Genomic DNA, 22784 nt, shown 5'->3' with positions numbered 1-22784 from the left:
ATTTCATCAATCCCTACAAATACCTCCAAGGCAGGTGCCAAGAGGATGGTGCCAGACTCTTTTCAGCAACAGGACACGGAGGAGCAATGGCCATAAAACAAAACACAAGAAGTTCCACCTCAACACGAGGAAGAACTTTTTTCCATGGAGGTTGCTGAACCTGGAAGAGCTGCTCAGGGTGGGTGTGGAGTCTCCCTCTCTGGAGACATTCCAAATCCCCCTAGACGCGTTCCTGTGTTACCTGCTCCAGGTGACCCTTCCTAGGCAGGGGCTTGGACTGGGTGATCTCCAGAGGTCCCTTCCAGCCCCAACTATTCTGTCATTCTGTGACGCCGCGGGGCAGCGGGGGTGGCGGGCGGAGCGCCGGCTCCCTCCCTCCCTCCTTCTCCCTATCTCCCTCCTTCTCCCTGTCTCCCTCCCGCCCCTCCCTCCCGCCGTCTCCTGGCGACGCCCGGGACGCGGCGGCAGCGCCGGGCCGCTCGCCATGAGCGCCCCGCAGCCCCGGTGAGTGGGCCGGGGGCGCGGGGGTCCGGGGGTCCGTGCGGTCCCGCTGCCCGGGCAGCTCCGGGCGCGCCCGCAGTCGCTCTCGGCCGGTCGGCTCTGCGGGGATGGTGACAGGGCCGGGGCCACCAGCGGCGCCTCCTTGCAACCCTTGCCGGCCGTGGGATGGGGTGAGGGGATGTGGATGCCCCGACCTGCCTCCACACACCCCGGCGTTCCAAAGCGAGCGCTCGAACCCCCGACTCTACCGTCCAGGTAACGCCGCCCCCAGCGCAGGGGTGATGGAACCGCGGGTAGCGGCGCCGGGGGCTGCAGGTCATTCCCGTGTTGGCCGGCTCCGGACCTGCAGGTCGCGAGTTCGGAGAATCCAGACTTCCCCAAGCTGATATGATATCAAGGACATATAGTGAGAAATGGAGAATCTCTGCAGGTCTCCGTGACAAAATTTGGCACATCCTGGTGTAATGGGTGATGCTCTGAGTAAAGAAGCAATGATAGAACTTGCTTATGTCCACACAAGAAATCAGTAGCGAAACATGTGTCTTTGGCTCTGAGTTCCGTGTCTGGTTGTGTGGCTGAAGGCTTCGTTAGGGAGGGAATGGCAGACAGGTGCCAGGTAGAGAGCACAGGAACCACAAACCCCTGTGACTCTGCCAATCAATAACTGATGCCTTGATCCTCTCTGAGCTCATTTATTTGGTGATTTAATTGCACTGTGAAATACTAACTGTGAAGATTTGCTTTGCAAATATGTAGGATGCCTGCTGTGCTTTGTCTTGTTATCCTTCCAACCAAGTAGTAGTGGTCTTAAAAATCATCGAGAGACACAGTGCTGGCTCTGAGCATAGTGCTGTGAGTAAGATGCCAGCTGAGAACAAAGATACTGTTAATAATAATAATGGCACTGATCATAGCATCATAGAATTCTAAATAGCTGTAAATATAAAATTACTGACCTAACAGTGACATTTTGTCAGTGGCTGTGATGCCAGAGAAACAAACGTGACACTCATCTTGAGAAGAGCTTCAGACCTACTCCTGGAAATTACAGATTAGTCAGTCTAGGTTCTGTGCCAGGACAATTGCCTGTAATTCTAATAAAAACCCAGCATTTTTGGAGAGAAGAATGAACTGGAAAAATGGGCAGAGGAAAAGGAGTTTCAGGAGTACCCAGAAAAGGGATGTGATGGCTGTGACACAGGCTGTATAGAGCTGGCTAAGGCTCGTGCTTTCCCTTTGCCATGTGCTTTCTTAAAATGGATTTTGTCAGTTCTGCACTTCTGCCTGTTGGAGGTTTTAGAAGTGATGTTTGTGTGTGCTTCTTAAATATTGGCATGTGGGACAAAACTGCTCAGACAAGAACTTCTGTTCCCCTTTTGCTGATACCACATGCAGGAGCAGGGACCAAAGGGGACCAATGTTTGCTTTGCTGGAGTGTTCCTGCCTGTTCCCGAGGCACTGTCTGTGATGGTGTTTGTGGCCACAGAGGGTTCTGGGGCTGGTGCAAGGGCTCCTCCAGGTAGCATGGCATGGCCAAACCCTAGTGGATCCACTTGCATTCTTTCCAGTGCTTTAATGGGCTTAGGTTCAGGCCCAACACATTTCCTTATTACCTCCAATGCCCCTTTTGAACTCTGAATTTAATTCAGCATTTTCAAGGACCAACCTGTTTATAACTCCAGTGAGAAAATACCTGTACTGAGACATCTGTGCAACAGAAGTTGCCGCATCACTGTGCTCAGGTGGGAGCTACATTTTAACTAATTATATGGTTCAGGAAATCTTAGATGCAAGGCAGTCAATGAAAAATTGGACTGAGTTTCTCTTCTGCCTCAATATGCAGTTGCCGGGTGATACGTAAATCGGTGCTTATCACAGTCGGTGGAATCTAGTGGTTTCAAATGCAAACTCTGGATTAAAAAAGTAACATAGAACAGTTGCTATAGTACCAGTGCTTAATCAACAGGCCTAACAGGATAAGCTACATTGCTTGTTTGTTTAAAGTTTAATTTATTGTTGGCAGCTACCTGTGAGGTTATTGTGAAACCCCACATAAAGTTCCTGTAAATGCATGATCTCTTTTTACAAAAAAAATTGTTCATTCTTTCCTTGAGTATGTTTTTGTGTGTCGTGGCTTAGCCTGGCAATAGACATTTGACTGAATTATCCAACTGAAAGGGATATCATAGAGGTACAGTGGCATTTAAATCTACAGCCAAAGAAAACAAAAGAGATCGGTCTCTTGTTGTGTAACCAAAGCACAACCTGCCCAGAGAGCCCAAAGGTCAGGCTGAATGTATTATGCAAGATGCACCTGAGTGTGTAAATTGTACAAATGTAAATGGATTTAGAGTATTACAAACTGCAGCCTACTGTCACTGACTTCGTTATTTGTCCTGTTTTACAGAGTGGGAAGTAAGATACAGTTGTGCTAAGAATTGTTTAAAAATATATCTGTTCATTATGGATGCTTCAGTTTCTGTGTTCAGCTCTCACATCTGAGGCTCAGTTTTTGGAAGGTTTGATCTTTGGTAGCTGTGATGATTGTGGTGAGGGCCTGCCACAGGTTGCCCAGAGAAGCTGTGGCTGCTCCATCCCTGGAAGTGTCCAAGGCCAGGTTGGATGGAGCTTGGAGCAACCTGGTATATGGAAAGTGTCTGTGCCACCAACACGGCCCCAGGCAGAGTGACTGGGGAGCTGGGTCTGTGCAGCTGGAATCCAGCTCCAGGTATTGTGTGGGACTGCCACGCCCAAGGTCAGGGTGTATCATCCCAGCGGGCTGCTGTGCAGCTGGGGGTGGTGGAGGCTGTCTGGGCTGGGCCTGTCAGCCTGTCAGTGATTCCACACTGAGCTGCTCGGCCGTACAACTCTTTTGTTTCTGATACGAATTTTGTGGAGACCAAAAGATGTTGCTTTTACATAAACTAATGGGCATTTATCTGACCAAACAGGGCATAATTCACCAAGGCAGGATTTTGTGCAGCAAATTATTGGCTAGTTCTGTTTAACTTAAACTGTAATAATTTGTCAGTTGTGGGGATTATAAACATCTGTATTGATTTTATTACAGATTTCTTTCAACCTACAACAGCCTTACAGACAAACACCTGGTTGGATATTTCAGCAATGCTAGGATAAGACAACACCTTCAGAGATCAGGACTGGTGAGACTGAAAATTTTTCCTGAATCCAACATTTAATTCAGAATGTTTTAATGCTTTTGTTCCATATTTATTTTTGCTCATTGGAGTTTCCCTCTGCCAAGTCTTTCAGTTTGCAAAAATACAGCATCATATTGATTCACTCAGGGTTTTCACACTGAAATATCTTTGACTTGACTGGTTGTTTAAATAGCTTCAGTGTTAGCTTTCACAAGTGTTTAATAGAAAACTGAAGGATTTGCTAAAAATGAATGTGCTGAACATTTTAAAAAACACGAATGCACTCCTAGGTGAGACTCAGTTTCGCACAGAAAGGTGGGTGCAGCCTTCAGCAGTTGGAAGGCAGGTGTTTAACTCCCTGTACCCCTTGGGCAGTGGCCTGTGAGGAGTAATGCTGAGCCCTTGGCTGTTAGAAATGCGGCTGCTGCTCCCTCCATTTGGCTGCTGGGGCCTATGGGGTCAAAGACAGTCCTATGCTGGAAGCTGAGTTGCAGCACCATGGCAAGGGCAGAGGTGGTAGCTAAGCAGGAGGAGAAAGTGGTCTTGCTGGGAAATTGCACTGTTTCGAAATGTACTTTATTCCATCTTCTCCTCTTCAGTAGCATTGTATTTGTGTATGGCAGATCTCAAGAAGTGGAAGAATAATACCTGAGAAAGAATACCGGCTCAATGCCATGAGGAAGGACCAGCAGAGATACGTCCAGGAGTGCCTGGCTCGTGCCATATTTCATAAGGTCCTTGACATGGAGGTATGCCCTTATGGGGGTGTGTGAGCCTTCTCAGGTGCTTCCCTGCTGACAGACAAGGGCTGTTAACTTGTACTGAACTTTTTTCCATATGTGCCCTTGTGCTACCCTGGAAGGCTCTCTTCTGTTGGGAAAAAGGACAGTCTCTGCTTGACATTCTCTACAGAGTTCCTTACATGGGCCTTTTGTTGTCAAACCCTGCTGTCAAACCCTTGGCTCCCACATTGCTCTTTGGCAGCCCTCAGATTATGGGATGATATTCACAAGACTAGTTTGCTTAAAAAAATCCTAATAAAACCAAAACTATTTGAACACATTTATATTTATCATCTGAAGACAAAATTTGGGCACATTTCTGTGGCATAGCAAGAGTAGAGGTGGTTCCTACAAACTTTACCAGATTTACCAGTGCTCAGTTGTTCCCTTGGCTGTGTGTATATACACAGGTGAAATGAAAATGGATTCAGTCCATAGTAGTTTTATTACAGGGCTCAGTGAGGTAATGGCCAGGGAGAAGGCACAGGACAAGCAGGAAAGAAGCAAGTGTTATTGCATTCACTGACATCTCATAATGCCCATTAATGGGATTTCTCTTCCTCTTACATTGGTAGCGTCATCATCAGCTGGAAATAAAACGGCAACTTGAATATTCTGCAAAGAAGGAGAGGGTGCAGAAAATCAAGGTAAGGCTTGAGTGTTGCTGGGTGCTGATGGCTCCTGGCAGCTTTGCCTGGGGTTGAGTAACAGCCACAAGCCTGGCCAGAGATTCACTGAGCCAAGTACTCTGTTTATGGAAAAGACAAGAAAGAGGCAAGTAGAGGATGATCCTGCCCCAGGTTACATCTCCTTCTTCCTCTGTCTAGAAGTTCTGAAACTTCCACTCATGCATCTAATTCCTTCTGAATCTAGTTATTCTTCTGGTTCTGCAGTATTCTTCATGGGGGGCATTTAATAATGAGTTGTGTGATATGGTACTTCCTTGTATTTTGGCACAGTAATTAATGTATCTGATATCTCTGATGGTCCATTTTTCTCGGTATGAAAAAGTTAATAACTGTTCTCTTTTCCCAAAGCATCTCTAGTTTTACACATCTTCTTCATATTCCTTCTCTGTTTTCCAAGCTGAAGACTTCAGTCTGAATCTTTCTTAGCTGAGCCATTCCAGGGTTCTCACCACTGTTGCTATTTTTTTACCTTTTCTAGTTCTACTATTTCTGTTTTGAAATGGGGAACCAGAACAGAATGAATAATTCAAGATATGTTCTCCTCACGGTAATTCTAGACCCTCTGTGCTTTTGACTGCTGCTGAGCGCTGAGCTCATGTGTTCAGTCGTTTGCCTCTCCACAGGATTTGGGCAGAACTGGCATGTGAGCAATGAAAAGAGGTTTCAGGAGCCTTCACTTTGCTGTCATGTAGATTGAGCTTGATTCTGTAGTTAGAGTCATAGAAATCCCACAGAAGTCAGTGGTTCTCCCCATGAAGTCACTTGGATTCAGGTAGAAAGAGTTGTTCTCATTTTGGCAGAATCTTGCTCTGCCTTTTTTTTTTTTTTCTGTATTAGGAGCCAGAATGCTTTGAGAAGAGTGCCTTGATAAGCTGGCTGCTGCTTTGAGCAGCCTGGGAACAATGTCAGGTCTGTTAAACTGTAAATAATACATCTATAGGAAGCTCTTCAGGTAAAGAAAGAAGATTTTCCTAAAAGATACTGGTCACTATGGGAATTGAAGAGGCATCGTTTGCTGACGAAACTCCTGTGGTAGGAAGTCACCCTGTGGAAGCAGCAACTCCAGCACCCTGTTGAGGGATCCTGAGCTTGGGTAATTTTGGAACATAAACCAGAACTGCTTCCTTCAGTGAGATGCCTGCAGATACCTGATCTGTATGTGCTGTGTTGCCGTGCTGGGTTGCAGGAGCTTGGCTGGAGCCCGTGGTGTAATTTGATTCTCTCCTCATGTGAATTCAGCCAAGTTGCTCATCTGAAAGGAAAGGAGGAAGGCAGATGGCTGAGCGAGGGAGGCTGAGACACAGAGCTATCTCTTTCCAGTGGGATAGCTATCCCCAGTGGGGGGTTGGTGAGGAGAGAAAGGGGAGATGGGCCGCAGTCAGAGCAGGGAAGAAGCAGGTATACTCAAATTTAAAGAGACCTTGAAAAAACCAAGAATTGGGAGATACACAGAAGTAGGCAGATGAATTGAATCTGGGGTGATCATCAGCTGGAGATTAGAGCTGGGGACAAGTCTTTTCACTTGGCTTTTCACATTTTCCCATGATTTCCTTTCCTTCCTTAACTAGGTGTTCTATCAGGTCCAGGTGAGCTGATCATCACAACTGTCCAGTGAAAGAGAGATGTAATGAGGCTCAGACATCACCATTAGAATATTTAGTGCCTCAGAGACATATATTTCTGTTTTTTCAGGAGGAACAATTCAGAAGATCGGTGGAAGATGCCATCCCCATGCATTCTCCACATCCCCCGCTTGGTCCAAGGAACCAAAGTGGGCTTCATCCTTTAGTGACTGGAGATCGAGCTGGTCGCTCACAATGGGTGAGTTTCAACAACTTCTCCACTGCCTGTCATGGAATCATGGGTAGGTGCAAGTGTGCACATGGACCTGTGACATCTGTACTCAGGACAGAGCATTGACTGCCTGGATCATTCTGGATTAGGGCCTCATCCTGTTTGCAGGGTTGTATCATTAAAGAGGAATCTTCAGAAGGCAGTGTTGCAGCAATGGCACATCAGAACTTAGAAAAAAAAAACAAACAAAACTTTTGCTCTCTGATAAATCTGCTTCAATCTTTTTCCCTTTAGCTGCCTCATAAGATGAGTTGGTATCACTGTCAGTAAATACCAGAGCTCTAGAAGGGGTTACACATGTTGGGAGGTCCTGAAAGCATTTGGAGGTCTTTTAGAAAACAGAGTTGAAAGAGCTCTGAAATGAGGTCTGGAGCTCTGGCTCTTACTGTCTGTTAACAGCAAAGAAACAATGTTAATATACTCTGGAAATATAATGATACTAAAGCCTAAGGTCAAAGGCCAAATATATAATTCAGTTTTAACTAGTTCCCCATATCAATAATGATAATTGGTGCAGATTGAAGAGAGACTTTCAAGTCCTGAATGACCTTCTCCCCATACAGAGGGCACCTGGACTTGTAGTTGATTATGGTGGTGGACATTCTTCTCATCAGCACCGACCCAAGGAGCCTGCACCCTCTGAGGTGGTGAGTTACCTCAGTTAAATAGTGCTGTTTGGCTGTAACTTTTTAACTTGGTATTCTAAAGGGCATACAAGGACAAGATGAAATAAGAAAGTCAGGAAAAAGCTGAGTACTGAAGAAAAATAGGCATATTTTTATTGTGCATTCTCTTAGTGTCCATGTACTGAAGTCCATAGCACACTGCTACAACTCCTATGAGTTCATGATGTTTGCTTCAAGGCTGCACGGTGAAGAGACAGTAGCAAAAACCTGTATTTATGGCCAAGAGTTTTCTTGGATGATGGAGTTTTGCATGGTCAGTTAAAGATGCCTGAAGGGGTCTGGCTCTTTGGAGAACTAGAAAATGTCCTGTCCTGGAAGTACCTGAAATCACTCATTGCTTTCAGATATATTCATCAGTGCTATTTTTTTTTTTTTTTTTTTTTTTTTTTCTCCTTTAAGGAGCCCCTGGTGGTCTAGGGGTAAAGGCGCCGCGCTATCACCGCGGAGACCCGTGTTCGATTCCCGGTCAGGGACACTCCCGGGCAGGTGGAGCTCGTTAGCCCTTAAAGGCAACCCACCTACGTCCTAAGGACCTCGCTGCCACCGTCCAAGCTCGCTTGGCCCCGGCAGATGAACCTTAGGATTAAAGGGTGGGCTCAGTTCCGCGCACACTGTGTCTCACCTAAAAAATCCAATGCGCAGGCTGGAAGGTGTAAAGACCTTCCCCGGATCTTCGCTCGCGAAGACTGGCCATTATATTATTATATTATTATTATATTTTTTTTCCTTTATGGTGCTGCTCTGCACTGGAAGTTAGACACTGAGATTTTGTTACTGTTTTCTTTTTCCTTTTGTAGAGTTCCTGGCGACCAAATACAGCTCCAGGAAATGTGCAGCAACCGTTTCGCCTCCAGCCCCTTCGCGGCCGGGCTGCACCAGGGTTACTACCAAAGCCTTCCCAACAGAAATGCCATGTTCTGGAATGGAATCAGCAGTTTGCCCGTGGGGTGAGGCTGCATTTCATTCTGAAAATAATAGCATTTTAGGGACAGTTTTATAACACTGCTTTAGGACTGTAGTTCCCAGAACTGTGTACTGCAGGGACAATGCCTTACAAATGGCATTAGCTTTTATTTGAACTCTCCTTTTTCACTTCCCCTTAGCTTTCAAGACATGTTCTTATTGGTCTAATGCCCAGTTCTTGATCACAGTGAGGAAAAATGTGGTGACTTATATTTTATAGTATAAAATCTCTCTGCATACAAAATTTCCTCCCTCTGTGTAAATTTTCTGCTATGCAGAGAAGGAAGCAAACACCTGGTGAGGACCAGTGGAATATTTTCACTTACAAGTCTTACAACTTTTCATCTTCATCTACAGCTACAAAGTAGCAAAAAACTTTTTTTTAGCCATTCCTCCTACTAAGTCACACTAGTGGGTTCAGAAAATGAGAGTCAAACATGATCTCGATATGTTTACTATCACTTTCAAGTGATATTTGGACTTGTCTTCTGTTCTAGAAAAACATAATGTATTGGTTTTGTGATATGAGTTCCATGGGGTGGAAGATTTTGGAGTGGGACTGTGACCTGCTACCACTGGCTGGCAGACACTGTATGAATAGCTCCCTTCTGCTCTGCATTTGCTCTGTGTTGGAATGATCACAATCCTTTGTCCAAGAATTTGCTGGTATTATTTATGTATACTAAAATTATGGGTGATTTAATGGTTTCTTTAATGCTCTCAACTGACAAAACAGCTAAGTCAGGTGTCAATTATGAGAATGTGAGGCAGAGCTCAGAGCCAGAGCATGCAGCGTTTACAGGACTTGGTCTCTGGCAATGTCTTGCTCTTTGAGACCCTGATCCTCTGTTTGCACTTCATTCTGAAAGAGGACTAAACCTCCACTCAGATGGGGAGGCAGCATTTTAAACCCCATTTTGTGTAACAGATACCAAGTGATGTTCCTACTGGATGACTCTGGCTGCTCAGGGATGTGTTTTCCAGCTGTGAGAGCAGCACTGCTGTAGGACTTTGCAGAGTTCTGTCTGAGATCAGAGCTCTGCGGGGCTGCAGGCAGGGCTTGGTTTGCAGTGCTGTCTGTATCTCTGAGGGTGACATTTTCAAGCAATCTTCATGTTGTCTTGCCAATTAAAAGAAAGGCATTTAGCACAGAAATGCAAACAAATGCAGGCCCCAAGTTAAGGAGCTGTTCCAGAAGGATGTGTGCTGCTAAATGTACTGAGCAGTCAGACCGCAGCCAGTTCCATATGCTCAGGAGCTGGTTCCGCACAACCTATGTCACCTGCTTAAAATGTTTTTGCAGGGGGAGAGAAGTGAGTTAAGGCTTCTGAATTCCGTGGAGTACGTGACTGGTGTATCCCCATATCAGCTGCCTGTCATTAACCCTTGCATGGTGCCAGTGCCACCGCCTCGCCGGCACAGAGGGGACAGGAGTGTCCCTGCAGGGAGAAGTGGGGTGCCCGCAGGGAGACGGTTTCGCCCCACCACTGCATCGAATGACAGAGAGCAACTTCTAACAAAGGTGAGTTATCTCTGTCTGTGTACAGTTGTATTACCTTCCTCACTGGTGTGTTTGCCTAATGCTGAAAGGTGTATATACCTACTTTGCATAAAGAAAATGTATAAATATTAAAATACATAACTGCTGTGCATGCCTCTGTAAACTAAAGCATTTGATGTTTTTCATCAGTTGGGTAGAAAAAAGGTGCAGAACAAAAACCCATAGGACCTTCCACTTCAGTCAATCTGATCCTGTGTCCAACCATAGCTGGCACCAGAGCCCCAGGGATTTTTGGAATGCCTGAAGTGTATGAACACTGCAGGGGTTATACTCTGTCTCCAGCCAGTTTTGACTCCTGTAAATAAAATTGTAGGAACCCAGGAATGGGAGGGACAATATGGGTCATGAGACATGGTCCCTGCAATTTGGTGCTATTCAATGAAATGGATTTTCAGTTTGAAGTATTTCCCTGTCCCCCTGCATGTTATAAACACTTCCTAATTTGATCAGCCCAGAACCTGTTGTAAAAGCCTGGAAGCCTCAAGCGTGTGCTGCACAGCCATGAGCTTTTTGTTCCCCTCCTGTTGGAGCTGGAAGCTGAGGGCATTTCTCTGTGTGTTTCCTGCTGCAGAATTCTGGAGGGTTCCCCAAGTCCCCGTTATGCAGCAATGCTGTTGTCACCATGGCCTACCTAGGAAAGAGTTTGCATTTGTCTCACGATGATTACAGGGATGAAATCAAAGTCTATCAGCAGCACTGTGGAGGAGAAAACCTTTGTGTCTACAGTGGCAAGCTGTTGGAAGGAGGTAAGGATAGAGTCAAAGAGTTCATATTGATTCTGGCAACATCTTTTTTTGGTTAAAACTTTGCTGTGATGCCAAAATGATTTCAGCTAAACTCAGTCAAGATGCCTGGATCCAGGGATTTTTATACCATCTGCCTCCACATTAAATCTGGATCTACTGTTCCATGATTGCAAGTGAAGTTACAATTATTTCTGCAAATTATAGTAGAAGGAATTTAGAGAGCTAATTTAACAAAATACTGTAGCTTAGATTAATTTTCTGTAGAGATGTATGTTTAATGGAGTAGTTGTAGGAGTAAGCTGTACTTAAATAGGATTTACCTGAGTTGCTAAAATACATCAGTACATGTTGCTTATTATTCCAGAAGGAAAAGTACATAGTGGGAGCCTAGTTCTCATCTCTTTTATGTGAGTGAAATTCCATCACACCAGTAAAAGGTGACCTGTGTTCTGGGAAACTGGGCACAGGAAAGGGCTGGGAGGCTCCTGCCTCTCTTCTGCTGTAGCAGTGAGTGACCAAACTGACAGGGTGCTTACCTGTCCTAGCTGTGCCCACCTTGGGTCCTGGGGCTGGGGAGAGCCAGGGCTATGTGTGTGGAGGGGTAGAGTGTGATCAACTGATGAACAGAGCTGAGAACTCCAGTGGGTGGCCGCAGAGGGCAGGGTGCTGTACTGATGCAGGTGAGATACAGCAATTGCCCCAGGCTGACAGTGAAGTGTAATGTTTTTCTTTGAACCTTTTCTTTCTATGATTGCAGAGACCTTCCAGTTCATCTCCAAGAGGCACCGTGGTTTCCCGTTCAGCCTCACCTTTTTTCTCAACGGGATGCAAGTCCACAGGCTAAGCTGTTGCTGTGAGTACAAACATCAGAGGCGTTCCCGGCTACGAAGCAGACACAGATACTTCAGGTTTCTCGATGTGGAGGGAGCATCTCCTTGCTACAGGTATGGAGACGAGGACACTTTGCTCACAGGGACTTGGTTTTTAGAGAGTTTCTCTAAAAGTTCCTGTTTCATCTCTCTGGCTCCCCACAGCTCTGTGGAACCTTCTCTGTTTCACAGCGGCCCTTGGACTGCGGTTACCTGTCAGAGTCTCACCCCCAAGGATGCCAGCACAGTCCTTTTCCTGTGCCTGCTCAGTCTCCCTGTGTTGTGTGCATGGCATGGACAGTGCTGGTGCTGGCTCTGTCGGAGTGTTGGAGGTGGCTGAGCATGGGGCAGTGGCTGTGGGGTATGGTTCATGTGCCACCTGCGTGTCTCTGGCCCAAATGGCAGTGAAACAAATATCAAGCTGTGTTTTTCAGAGGCTTTTTTGTGCATAATTTATTTTTAAACAGCTCTGCCTCTGAGGTGAGATTCTGCTGTGATACCTCCCCCCAGCTGCAGAATAAGGCAGCACTGAACATGGTTCAGAAAGCAAATCTGTGCAGAAGGGTCGCAGATTTGGGTGAAAGTCAATGCTCTGACCAACAGCTGTGGTTTTGCCAAGAATTGTCATAAATTTGTCATAAATTGTCATAAATTGTCATTTACTTGTCATAAAACCTTCCTTTTCTGTGACTGTTAATTCTGGCCAAACAAGTAAACTTCTGGACATGTGGACAATTAAAAAACTTTCATGTTCTTTTAATAAATAATTTTTAAAAGAGCAGGAAGCAGTTGGAACAAGAGACTGTCCACAAAGCTGTACCCTGTTCCTTCAGATAAGGAGTGAATTCTAAGAAATATTGTACCACAATTTTTTACTCCAGTCTAACAATGAACATGATTCATGTAAATGCGTTATCTAGCATGTTCAAACAAGTGAATAGCTTCTGAATTCAAAATGGATACAGTGGCTATAGAATTTAGGAAAAGCTCAAATCTCAGCTTCGTGTGATTTCTAGAAAGATTTGAAGTGATTTTTCTGAATTTAATATGGTATTCAAAAATTGGTTAATTCCTTCCTGAATCAGTCCCCTTTCTGTCCCCCTTCCCTTCTCATTCTTAGTGATTTCTGTTTTCCTGCCTCTTGTCAGTCCAGCTGACCTTATCTGGTGACTTAAACTCCATCTCTGTTGACCTGATTTTCCCCATAAATGACAGCTAGTTTCACATCCTTCAAGTCAGGTGCAATTGTTTTATTTTCCTGCTCTGTGACACGCATCGAATACCTTCTCTGGTTCCCAACATAAGTAGGTTGGGAAGGTTCAAATGAAGAGTCACTTGTAATAATTTTGGTTTTAATTTGTTTATGTGTCAGTTGTCACCTGTAAGTGCAGACAGGATTACTCTTCTTCAGGAAGAACTGCATCTGTGTTAGGGGAGCTCTCTGGGATTTTGGGGTGCTTCTCCATGTGAATCACTGTGACATGCAGAGGCAAATGGGTACCTGGTTTCACTGCTGATGAGCTGAACTCACTATGTCTGCTGCCTTCCATTGTTCCAGGAAGAAAAATGTGATACTTCCCAATCTGTGTTACTTTATAGGTGCATTATTGCGATGGGCCTGGACAGAAAGCTATCCCCTCCCAAGAGGAAGGTGGAGTGCCGTGTGGAGAAGCATGTGCGTTCCTGGGAATATACTCTGCACAGTGAGCCAAGTATCAGCAGTGTTGAGCAGAAATCAGTGAAAAATTCAGTGTTAGTCATCTTACCATCTCATGAAGCAAGTGTGGAAACTACTGAGGAAAAACTGGACACTGGAGAGGAGTACAGAGAAGAAGAAATGACAAACCAATCTGATCGTGAGAGTGAAGATAGTCAGGAAGACATCAGTAAAAATGGTACAGTATTCCCAAACATGAGTGGGGGATGAGAAATGGTGGAGGATGATTCTGGAGAAGGTATGTGGTTATGGGCCTCTGACTTTTCCTGGGGCTTAAGAAATATGGTGAAAGAAATGTGGCTGGGCAATAGAATTAGTGGGGCACCTTTCAGCCATGCAACAGGATGAGATGGTTTGCAAGAGCCAAGAAAGTGAGTAAGGAAGGGTGGTGAGGCCCTGGCACAGGTTACCCAGAGAAGCTGTGGCTGCCCCATCCCCGGAAGTGTCTAAGGCCAGGTTGGAGGGGTCTTGGGGCAACCTGGGATAGTGGAAGATGTTCTCTTCCATGGAGGAGGCATTCAGCTCAGCCTCTCCCTTCACTTCTTTATTGTAGTCTTTTTCAGAGGCAGTCACATTTAGAGAGAGATTTTAACTTCTACTTCCTATTCCTATTTTTGCTTTCACAGTTCTGCGATGTGACTGCTCAGCTGCCTTGTTAGTCCCTCCAGATGTGTGTTTGGGATTAATCAGGCCTTTTTCCTTCAGGAGGAGCTTCCCTTCTGAGAGTTACATAAGGAGTCCTCTCTGCCAACACTGCAGTTGGAATCTCAATTGATTTTTAATATAGAAAAATAAATCTCCTTATTCCCTTAGTTGTCATTGTCTGGGTAATTGTTTGTTTGCCTAATTGGTTCTGCATTAGGAACTCTTCATTTCATTTCATGCCCTTGGCATTCTGTCCCTTCAGCATATTAAAAGCCCTGATGGAAAGAAAGGAGGTGAGGAATGATGGCCACTGAGGGACAGCTGGTGTGGCAACAGTGACAGTCGCCTGCACAGGGCAGGTGTCTTCCCTTGCTGCTGTGGGTGCAGGGAGCCCCTGATAGAGCAAAATGACTGGATTTTAGGTGGGAATCACTGACATCTCTTGTGCTGGTGCCTGAGATGTGCACAGTGCAGCTTTGACATGGAAGGGGAGCGTTCTTTAATGCTTCTCTACCTACAGATCCCAGCAAAGTTATCTATCAGATGTCACAGCTTGTCAGGCGAGTGCCTGGCTGAAATCCAGACGTGTGGATATAAGAGTGGTAATTCTGTGCAATCTTCATTTGTACTGGGATTTCCCCTGGGCCTGAACGAGCACTTCAGAGCAGTGTTATAAAAGCGTGCCTCTGCAGTGCCCTTTGGCTGGGTTTAATTAGATTGATTGAGTTTATAAGACACTTCTTTGCTATTTAGCCATCTCAATCCACATTTATTGATCTCAATCCACACCCAGGTTTCTTTATGGCTTGTACTTTTTTTTTAATCACAACCAGTTTTTCTCCTGTAATAACAGATTCTTGCATTTAATTTCTGAGTTTGCCCAGGTTTTAATTTTTCTAGTCCTTTCCATGTCTAATGATTTTGTTTGGTTTTGTTTTAGTGCATTAATGATACTTGGTAACTCTATGAAGAACATGATGCTTTTTTATGATAATGTGCTCTTATGATTCCTATCTGTGGTCTTATATTTGCTCAGTCTTTTTAAAGTCATGAGAGAATCTAAGGGCAAAAGGAGGTTAATGAAGTTAACCTCTGTCGGCTTAAAAAGAACTACATTAGTTGTGAATTCTGTTTTCTGTCTCACAGTGCAATTCTTCTATTTTAGGGTATGATGAAGATTTTGAAGCAGATGAAGAAGTTAATGAAGAGGGACAGACTGCTGATCAAACAAATGGAATGTTAGAGTCATCCTCAGATGGTAAAACCCATAATTTAGACCATGGAAAGGAGAGCGGAACCTCATCGCAGAAGGCACTGCAGACCTCTGACAGCGAGAAGGATGAAAGTGATGGGTATTCTGACAGGGACTCTGAGAATGATCAACAAGGTTAGTTTTGTTCGTAATGAGGCTTAGAGAAGGTGACCTGATGCATGTTTTACAGTGTGTGTGTCCAGTATATATGGTGAGTCTGCATGGAGAAACCCATGCCATTCCTACTGATAGGCTAAAAGACAGCTGTTTTATTTGTTATTAATTCTACAACTGCAGGCCCCTGGCAGTGGGAGCGTGGGCTTTTTGCTGAGCTGTTTAGGTGCTGAAATGGAGATGGAGGCAGGCAGCATGTTGGCAGGGCAGTCCTCCATGTCAGCAGGACTCACACCTCGAGAAGCTGTGACGCATTTCACCTTCTGAAGGGTCCCGAGAAACCTGAGAGACCACCCTGGGTTTTAGAAGTGCTGTCTTTAGTGGCCCTTAATATGGCCCTAATGTATCTGTCTGTGCCAGAGATCCAGAAACGATTAGATTGTCTGAGGGGACAGGTCTGGAGAGGAACTCCCTTGAATTTTCACATGGTGGAGGAGTGGTACTCTGAGTGGGAGTCTTTAAACTGTGGCTGTAAGGTTTCATGGTACAACATGTTTTTCTGAACATGCAGTTGTTTATGGATGACAGTTCTGGCACTTTTACTTATTCAGCCTGCCTGGATTTTTCTGCCTTGAGTTTCACCAATCCCTTCTTGAACCTGTGTGGACTATGGGCAGCAGCAAGGCTGAGCAGCAGTCAGCTCTGCTGTCAGCTCAGGGTTAGATGAAGGATTACTGCTTCTTTTCCCCTCAAACTTTCCATTTTTGAATTTAAATGATGATGTCTCCATGTTCTTTTAGAGAAGACAGTGAACTTCATCTCCATGGTTTACACATGGTTTTGGAGAACTTTCTAATATTCATTGAGTTAACAGGAGTGCACTGAAGTATTGTTGCTATGGTTGAAGTCTTTTATCAAACAGAGCTCAAGAATCTGTGATAAACCCGGTCTGAGTGACACTTAGAGGTGCTTTTGGGGGTGTGTTTCTGTGTGATTGATAGAGGTTAATTTCCATTATCAGAAGGTTAATTTCCATTAGAGGTTAATTTCCATTACCAGGAAACCTCCCCAAAAACATTAAATGGATTTAATCATTGATACATCAGTACTTCTGTTTACACTTACTGGAATTTTGTTATGATATCCTCAGGTGGTGTAATTCAGAGATTGCTATTGCATGAAATTCTGTCCTTTGTGAGTGCCCAGTGAATGCAGATGTTTAGTGACAAATACTAAACCAAAGTGCTCTTTGCTGTTTCCAGAGAGGAGACCTGCAGACTCTCTCTCATCCATCAGCACTCGGTGCAGCACTGAGGGTGACTCTCATGCTGAAACAGTGACGGACAATGGCAAAGAGGAGTGTGATATCAAAAGGGCATCTGATAGCACAGCACATGCACAGTATGGAAATGGGAATGGGGAGAATAAACTGCTCAGATGGGAGGAGAATCAGGAGACTTCTGCACCGGAAAAGAAAAGAATAGATGAAGCAGGAAAGGCAAAACCAGAAGATCTAGCAGCAAGGGAAGATACTGGAATTTTTCATGAAAATATAATGGCAATGCAGCATCAAAGTCCTGAAGTTAATGAGGAACTCAAACAGGCTGTGTCAGGAGAAAGTAGCATGAATGATGAGGATGAACGTCTTCCAGTGCCTTGGGAAACCAGGATGCTGAACATGGAGGATGACAATGGAGAGTCTCCTCAGAGTGAGGGAGGAGGAGGTGAGTACAGCCCCTCTGCATAGCTCTGAGTGACTGGTGCATGTCACCATGTTCTCAGTCATGATGCAGCACGGGGAGTCACTGGACTGTTTTCAGGCTGCTGGAACACTCTGTGCTGCTGTAAGCCCAATAACCACTCAGAACATAATCTTGGCTTGGTGTTTCTCTGCTAGTGTTTCCACCATTTAAACCATTCTAAGCCAAGCTGAGGTGGCTGGATGGCTTCTACTCCCCTTTTGCTCATTAATAGTTTCTCTTTCTTGCTTCATGTTTTCTTTGTGATAGTTTTTGAAGATTGCAAACCAGACCAGGAGGAAATGGCAAAGGCAACTGGAAATGATCATCCTGTGAATTCTGCCCCTGAACCTGGTGATTCCCATGCTGATGAGGAAGCAGAGAACGCAGCAAGTACAGAGCATGATGCCAGTGAAGGTGAGGCTGTCAATCAGGGAGAAGGATTAAATCTTATTAGTCTGAAGTTTTTATGCAGAAGTGTTTGTCCTTTCACTTTCCTTTGGCTATTTACCCTCCTTGTTGCTTCTTTCTTTCCTAACTTGTATAGAATTGGGTGATGACTAGCTGATTACCATAGTCATGCATAATTAATGATTGTTTGGCAATTAAATGGTTCTAGGCAGAGAACCCAGGCCATGATAAACTGGCTGTGAGTTAGGAAAATAGCCATGGAAAGCAGAAACATAGTGAGGTTCTCTGTGCTTCCAGGTAGCATGGGGCCTCCTTGGGAAACGCTTTGGTTCCCAGGAGCAGGAATCAACCCTGTGTTATTCCCCAGTGTAATTAAAGAATCCACAGGAAGCAATTACACATTTTATATGAACAGCTGAGTGTTCTTCCTCCTGTGTGTACATATTTTACGTGAGCAATTTGCCACCTATTTCCGACTTTCTGAGTGTCACTGTCAAGGTTACAGGTGTTTCACACACACACCTGAGTTCCCTGCAGGCAGGAAGGGAGGGAGGCAGAGCAGGCATGGCAAACAAGACTGGCAAAGATGAAAGCTGGCCTTGCATCAACATTTTTTCTTAAGTTCATTATGCCAGATGCCAGGACAGCAGCACTAGAGACATAGTCAGAGCCCAGCGGTGTGATGAGAAGAGTGCACTGCAAGTTTTCTTCTGCTCCCCATGCTGGTGTCCCTCATTACTGGGCAGAGATGGGACCTTTAACACTAACCCTGTCAAACATATAACACTGACAGTGCTGAGTAAAACCAATGTTTGATTATTCCCTAACAGCACCAGATGGAAGTTTCTTGGCAGAAGGGAGGAGAAGCCTTGATGTGCAGGAGGCAGCAGGACAAGAAGTACAAGAAGGGCAGGAGGAAGGCCAGAGACAAGCCCTGGGGCAGGATGGTGCTGCTGTGGGAGGAGATGCTGGCAGCGAAGAGGCCGGAGGAGAAGGGGTACGGGAGAAGGATTTACTGCCCCAGGAAGAGAGAGGGTCTGCGCCAGAGGAATCCACACCTGAGGAAGGCACCGTGGCAGAGGAAGGGAAGGGGACACAGAGAGAGTGGATTTGAGCACAGAGGTGTCACCTGGGGAGCAGGAGGTGCTGGTGGAGGGGATGGAGAGCAAGGCAGCACTAGGAGAGCCGGCACCTGGAGGAGAGGGGCCAACTGGAGCACTGCTGGGCCAGGAGACAGACAGAGCTGTGTCTGAGGGGCAGGAGGGACCTGGGGGGGTCACTGAGGAGGAGGAGGCTGTGGAGAAAGGCCCTGATGGAGCGGCAGGGCTGCAGGCAGAGGAGGAGGTAGGTGAGGCAGTGTCGGAGGCAGGGGAGTCCCTGCAGGAGGGAGGGTCCGCAGGGAAGGGTGCTGTGGTGGATGTTGTGGTGGATGGAGAGGAGGCTGTGGAGGATGCTGACCTGGCAGGAGAAGATATTGCTGGAGTTGTTGGCCCTGAAGGAGAAGAGGCTGTTGAGGAAGACAGTTCTGAAGGGGAGGAGGCTGTGGGGAAGCCTGGGGCAATGCCTGGAGGGGAAGGGTTTGTAAAGTCAAATGAGTTTTCCCAGCTAAAAGTGTTAAGGGAAGAGTGGGTGGAGATGGGGAAGGCTACCACAGGAACAGCAGCATCTGAACATGACCAGGTATGGAGGGTGGGAGGGAATGCCCTCCCAAAAGCAGAGGACATGATGGAAGTGCCAGTGGAGCCTGGCAAGGGTACTGTGCTGGAAGTGGCGCCTGGGTTAGGGGCACTGGGGGTTGCTGGGGATGATCCCATCAGTGAAGGGTTATCTCAGATGGAGGAGACCCCAGCAGTGCAGGAGGAGGAGGGTGCAGTGGAAGCACTTTGGAGTGGAAACCCATCTGTGGGCAGCGAGGCAGAGACAGAGAGAGCTATGGAGGGAAAACCTGATGGAGGGATGGTGGGAGGGTCTGCAGAGGCGGCCACCCAGGGGTCGGGAGGTGGAGAGGAGGCCACAGGAGGAGCAGCAGGTCCAAAGGAGCCAGCAACTGGGATGGAGGGGTGGCTGAAGTATGAAAAAGAGAGAGGGAAGGGGAGGCCTTCTGGGGAGGGGGCGATGGGTGAGGCAGCGGAGCCGGCCCTGGGGTTTGGTGTGAGCCGGGCAGGGGAGCCCGGGCTGGTGGCCATCGCCGTGGTGGGCGGCCAGGCTGGGCGAGGGGCTCTGACTGAGGGACTGGCTGGGGAGCCGGCACTGGCCGAGGGGGTGGCAGTGGCTGGGGGTGACAGGGTGGGCACAGGGACAGTGGCACAGGAGAGGGTCATAGGAGCAGTGCTGGGGGCACAGAGTGGGACAGGGGTGGCAGTGGCAGAGGGGATGTCAGCCAAGGGAAGGGGGGCAGCCAGGGAGTCTGGGAGGGACATGGTAGGGGTGGCAGATGGAGTTGTGGCTGATGGGCAAGGGGTGAACCAGGAGGCAGCACTGGGGTGTAAGCCAAGTGGACCAGAGCCACTTTGGGCCGAGGGCCAGGGAGAGGTGGAGTGGGAGTGGGGCACAGTGAGTATTGTGTCCCCAGGGCATGGAGAAGCCTGTAGAGCGATGTCCCCTGGGGAGCAGCCGACTGCAGAAACCTCCCTAGGCACCCTTGCCCATGGGAATGGGGAAATGGAGTCGATGGAAAGAGGATCTGCAGGAGGTGAAGGGCTGTGCCTGGGCACCCAGCCACAGCTGGCAGCTCCCGGGACAGGGGCAGTGGAGGGCAAGGACGGGCGGCAGGAGGAGATGGAGCAGGCAGGAGTGAAAACAGAGGAAGAACAGCAGGGCCCCCAAGAAAACACGAGAGAGTGCGAGGTAGTGGATGTCTCGGCAAGTGCAGGGAGCTCTGCTGGTGCCAGGCAACAGAGGGAGGACAGTCCCGTTGGAGGGAGTCCAGGAGCTGCTGACGTGGGCAAGAGGAGCCACAGGCCCCATCAGGTGAGTCCTGTGTGGGTCCGTCACTGCCCCCAGGCTGATCCCTGTCAGAGGCAGAGGATGCACCCCTATCCCATTCCTTATCTGTTGCTTAAGTGTCTGCTGCTGGTAGCTGGGAGAATGGGTGATAAATCCTTTTGGGTGGCTGCTACCTGCGTTCTTTCCTGTCCCCAAAATCCTGTGCAAATCCCTTTGCTGTGGCATTAATTCTGCTGTGGCAGCCCCTCTGCCCTCTCTCCCCTCTGGCTGTGCAGAGCAGCTACCCCTACCCAGCTTGCCAAAGACTCTGGTGGCACTGGGTGAGCCCTGGCAGCACCTGTGGGCTCTGGAGCACCAGGTCAGCATCAGCACTTGGCTTTGCTGTTACTCTGGCCTCTGCTTGTAGGAGATGTCACAGCAAATACCTCAGCAGCTCCAAGTTCAGAACGTTTCCTGTAACATTTGCTCGTTGTTCCGTAGGACCGCGCAAACCCAGACCCAAACATCGTATCCGCAGAACAGGCCCAGGATGGGGAAGAAACTCTGCTCTGAGCTTTTTCAGCAGCTCCTCAGTGCTGTGTCCTGCAACATCCACGCAACTGGCTGTGGGTTTGTGCCAGCTGGGATGTCACTCCTCTGTTTACTCCACGAGTACCACAACCACCTGTCACATTTCACCGTAGCAGCTCCTCAGTGTGCAGGAGACACCTGAAACAAACCTGTGTTTGCCAGCCCAGGAAACAGTGCTGCTTCAGAATGATGAAGACAGTAATCACCAGGATTGTTCCATAGCTGTCGTGCTTGTTTTTCCCAAAAAGCAGAGGAATACTGGACTGGCTGAACTTCTCCTCCTCCCCAGTGCATCACCTGCTCCTGCAGGCGGGCAGGAGGATGTGCTGTATATGTTTGTCTGTACAGGGTGCCCATATCTGAGTGTATCTGTCATTTTTTGGGGTGTCTTTGCCTTTCTGAGCTGCAGCCATTTGTCATTCAGGCTGTGTCCTCGCTGCTGTGCATGGGGCACTTGTGCATACCATTGCTCTGATTCTGGTAAGATCATCCAGGGGTGTTCAGCAGAGACACAATGGCAGGATCAGGGGCGAAGGAGGCCTCACATGAGGGTTTTAGCTTGGGGACTTCCCCACTCCAGGTGAGGGGAGGGTAGCTCTCCTGCATGCACAGTGCCCTGTGTGCTGGGAGGCATGGGGGGCTTCTCTCTCAGGGATCCATGCTTGCTGTTGGCCACACTTCAGGGTATTTTTGGCACTTTGAAATGCTGAAAGTTGTTAAATCAGAACAATTCTAACAAGTATTTGTAAATGCATAAAGCCTGGCTTTTTGCCTCTGCTGATGTCAGTCAGGAGTGACTTCCTGGGCCATGGAGCCTGGGCTGAGGCTGCAAGAGGCTGGTCAGTGTGGAGCTGTCTCAGCCTGGCAGTGGCTTCCCATCTCTGCTGCCTGAGGCTCCTCTCAGCTCTCCTGCACCTCCATGGGCCCACCTGAGCCAGGCTCCTGGGGCTGGGTGTGCAGCAGCCTCTAGGCAATGCTTGGTGGGTGCAGGACTCTCAGCCCCACACAGTAGGGACTGTAATTGCATTTCAGGTAGGAAAATGAGGCTGAAATGAGTAGGATTTTGAGTGGCTTGGTTCTGTGAGTCACTTCAGATCAGTATGCCTGGGACTGGAAACTCAAATGTGATCAAGTGGTTGCTGTGTTCCCTCCTGTACTAGAGGCAGTTGCATTTGTACGTGCAGTCTATGCACATTCCTGATAAGGACCATCTCAGGAGGTTGTGTTTTCTGTGTACATACCCAGACCTGCATGTTCACTTGGGTCTATTAAACACCTGTACCAGTCTGTGCAGCTCCTTCAATTTTTGCCAATGGTTTAACTGTAGGAATAACCCCTGCCTGTGCAGCAGGGCCTGGGCTGTGGTGTGTGTCTCAATTTGCCAAAGGACTGACTGATGTTGGGCTGAGTGTGCTGCTAAAGCTGCCCCAGGCAGGTACCCACACAAAGCTCATGCCTAGGGCTGTGGCATGGCTGCACCTGAGCGTTTGGACACATGGGTGGCAATTCAAGGTGAGCAAAGGCAAATGGGGATGCAGGGATTTGCCTTAGGGAGGATTCCTGGGAGCCCCTACAGGA

General features: G+C 47.4%; 1 protein-coding gene across 1 annotated transcript; it reads left to right on the top strand.

The window, feature by feature from the left end:
• The first annotated feature begins 411 nt into the window (after nucleotides 1–411).
• On the top strand, nucleotides 412–22493 carry ERICH3 (glutamate rich 3). The gene is given in 17 exon segments (XM_050307139.1): nucleotides 412–504; nucleotides 3572–3665; nucleotides 4286–4411; nucleotides 5020–5091; nucleotides 6826–6954; nucleotides 7551–7634; nucleotides 8471–8620; nucleotides 9940–10158; nucleotides 10769–10943; nucleotides 11701–11887; nucleotides 13412–13707; nucleotides 15340–15561; nucleotides 16803–17264; nucleotides 17550–17696; nucleotides 18521–18784; nucleotides 18787–20660; nucleotides 21117–22493. Coding segments are annotated over 17 exon segments (4593 nt in total). The 5' UTR covers nucleotides 412–484; the 3' UTR covers nucleotides 21189–22493.
• The last annotated feature ends 291 nt before the right edge of the window (nucleotides 22494–22784 follow it).

This window comes from Myiozetetes cayanensis, unplaced genomic scaffold (assembly GCF_022539395.1).
Source record: "Myiozetetes cayanensis isolate MyiCay16 unplaced genomic scaffold, myiCay2020 scf12, whole genome shotgun sequence".
Classification (NCBI taxonomy): domain Eukaryota; kingdom Metazoa; phylum Chordata; class Aves; order Passeriformes; family Tyrannidae; genus Myiozetetes; species Myiozetetes cayanensis.
Note: the sequence above shows the minus strand (reverse complement) of the source record. Positions and strands in the feature narration are given on the sequence as shown.